Below are 2,741 nucleotides of genomic sequence, written 5' to 3' on the forward strand. Positions count from 1 at the left end.
AAACCCCATTTTCTCTGAGCAAAAAAGTTTAAGCCTTTCTTCTTGTCATGATTGATCAGCAACATCCCGCCATCCCAGAAATTAATACCACAAACCCCACCACGGCAATCCTGGTTGGTTCTGCTTCTGCTGCCATCTACAATCACACTCCATTTTTCACTTTCTATCTCACATTCTTCTTCTTCTTCACTGTCTCTAATTAGTTTGAATTTGATTATTCCTTTTCTTTTTTTGTGTTTCTGGGTAATTAGGGAGGTACTGCGGCAGCTGGAGGGGTCAAAGATGAAGATGATGATGGGTTGAATAATGGGGAGGAAGAGAACAAGTGGCCGCCATGGCTGAGGCCGCTTCTGCAAACTAGCTTCTTCGTTCAATGCAAAGTCCACGCCGATTCGCACAAGAGTGAATGCAATATGTATTGCTTGGACTGTATGAATGGAGCCCTCTGCTCTGCTTGCTTGGCTTCTCACAAAGACCACAGAGCTATTCAGGTATAAAATTAGGTCAAAATTGGCTCTCTTTTGAAGGGTCGATCATTGAATTTCATCCAATTCTTCCAGAAATTTAACTCACAAGTTCAAAATTGTTGCATTTTTGTTCTCTCTAGTCTACCCCTCTGCTTCTGTATTGGCATTCCTACATTGTTTAGGATCCAATCCCTTTGACTATTTCAAACCCCCCAAAAAAAGTGCTCCTTTCATTGCTGAATTTTATGATCTTCAAAGTCAACAAATCGGTTGCCAGTTTCAATCTTGCTTCTTGAATCCTCTTCTCTTTGAATAACTGATCATCCTTCATTACCCAAGTCAATTTTCCATTTATTATTTGCATATAGTCTTTCCAGATTAAATTGTATGGGCAACAATTCTGATGGATTCTATTTTTCTTGTAATTTTTTGAAAGATAAGGAGGTCTTCATACCATGACGTGATTAGAGTGTCTGAGATTCAGAAATTTCTGGACATAACAGGGGTCCAGACTTACATTATAAACAGTGCCAAGATTGTGTTCTTGAATGAAAGGCCTCAGCCTAGGCCTGGCAAGGGCGTCACCAATACCTGCCAGGTCTGTGAACGCAGCCTCCTTGATTCCTTCAGCTTCTGCTCTCTTGGATGCAAGGTATGTCTAATCAACCCCAACTCTTTCCTATTTCTGTTTTTCTATTTCACTTCATATCATGTTTTTGCCTAATATGGCTCTGATCTTTCAGCTTATGCTTATTGGTTTAGTTATCTCATATTAACTATTGATGCATATGGATTTAGCTGGGGGCTCGTCTCTGAAAATCCATTCTCTTCATTGGTAGTTTCAACATGGGGTTTCAATCTACATCTTTGGAATACATCACTTATAGTAATTTACAGTGAATTATATTTAGGAAGACTGTGGGAAGGGAAATTCTTAGGTTGACTTGGTCTACCCAAGGTATGTTAGTCATTTGTGAAGAGATATGTAGATACGTATACATGTTTGATGCGGGTTTCACTGAAAATGTTTTCTAAGTTTACTTGTATTACCTTCTGATCTTTTACATGTTTTTGGTGGTTTTATTTGTAAATGTACGGAAAAGGATGCTGGTTGCAAGTGAGTGAATACATGATTGCATTAATTTGATATATAGCTGAGCTGATTGATGTTTTCTTTTCTCAGGTTGTTGGAACGTCCAAGAAGTTCAGGAAGAGGAAAATGTTGGCTGAGCAAGAGGGTTCTGATCGTGAAGAATCAATGAATGGGCATAGCAATGGAAGAACCAGGAGTAGAATCCAGAGCTTCACGCCATCGACTCCACCACCGACGGCGATGAACTACCGAGCTGCCAAGAGAAGGAAGGGAATTCCTCACAGGGCCCCATTTGGAGCAGGACTGATCATACAATACTGATACTATAGTTGTTTTCAATCACTTGCCAACCAATATATATACTCCGAAACAGCACATACAGCAGATTCTGCCACTTCCTTAAAGTGACAAATCTCAGTGAAAAAAATTGCTCTATATTTCACCAAGTTACAACACCTGAGCCGTGTTCACTGAGGCCGGTGTTGGAAAGTGCTTCTCTATGTTGTATAGAACAACAATAGGAAGAAAAAGGAAAAGAATCTGGAAAAATATATATATGCAAATAGGAAATAAAAACATATAGTATATAGATGTTGGTGTACTCGGTGCTGGTATAAGAAATAGCATTCATATATGTAGAAAAGTATCTGATGCTAAATGTACATAGTGGTTTGTAGAAAAGAGTTTGATATTGTAGTGTCAAATTAAAGAATAAGAATGGTGGTGAATATGATGATGATGGGTATTTATAATATTCTCTTTGTTTGGTACTTGGCCATTCATTTCCTTCTTTGTTGCCCCCTCTTTTCAAAGTTGAAATTATGAAATTACGTGATGTTCTGTTTGGCTGGTGACTAAGTGGTTTAGAATGCTGACTGTGATAGGCCTTCTTTTCTTCTTCTTCCTCTTCTTCTCTTTCTTCTCTGCTTTCTGCTTTTGATGCACCTTTCTTTCCCCATTGGTATGATTCATCATAGCAAATTAATACAATCTAGATCCTTACTATTCATAGACTAGAGTAAGAGCCCCATGCTTTATCCGAAGTCTGAATTGAATGTTTATTTCCGTAATTTATAAATAAGACAGCTTTTATAAGCTTGATTATATATATTCATATGAAATATATATATTTTCTCCAGCCTTTAATAGAAGAGTTAGTTTGACTTTTAAGTTGGTCTTAA

The 2,741-nt window shown here is 37.9% G+C and overlaps 1 protein-coding gene across 1 annotated transcript; it reads left to right on the plus strand.

The window, feature by feature from the left end:
• LOC114745098 (uncharacterized) lies at window positions 1-2,330 on the plus strand. The gene is made up of 4 exons (XM_028933239.1): window positions 1-113; window positions 252-491; window positions 904-1,119; window positions 1,651-2,330. The coding sequence occupies exons 1-4, from the start codon at window positions 48-50 to the stop codon at window positions 1,879-1,881; spliced, it is 753 nt and encodes a 250-aa protein (XP_028789072.1). The 5' UTR covers window positions 1-47; the 3' UTR covers window positions 1,882-2,330.
• The last annotated feature ends 411 nt before the right edge of the window (window positions 2,331-2,741 follow it).

Source organism: Neltuma alba, unplaced genomic scaffold (genome assembly GCF_004799145.2).
Source record: "Neltuma alba isolate B1F8T4 unplaced genomic scaffold, ASM479914v2 tig00004532_pilon, whole genome shotgun sequence".
In the NCBI taxonomy this organism is placed as follows: Eukaryota; Viridiplantae; Streptophyta; class Magnoliopsida; order Fabales; family Fabaceae; genus Neltuma; species Neltuma alba.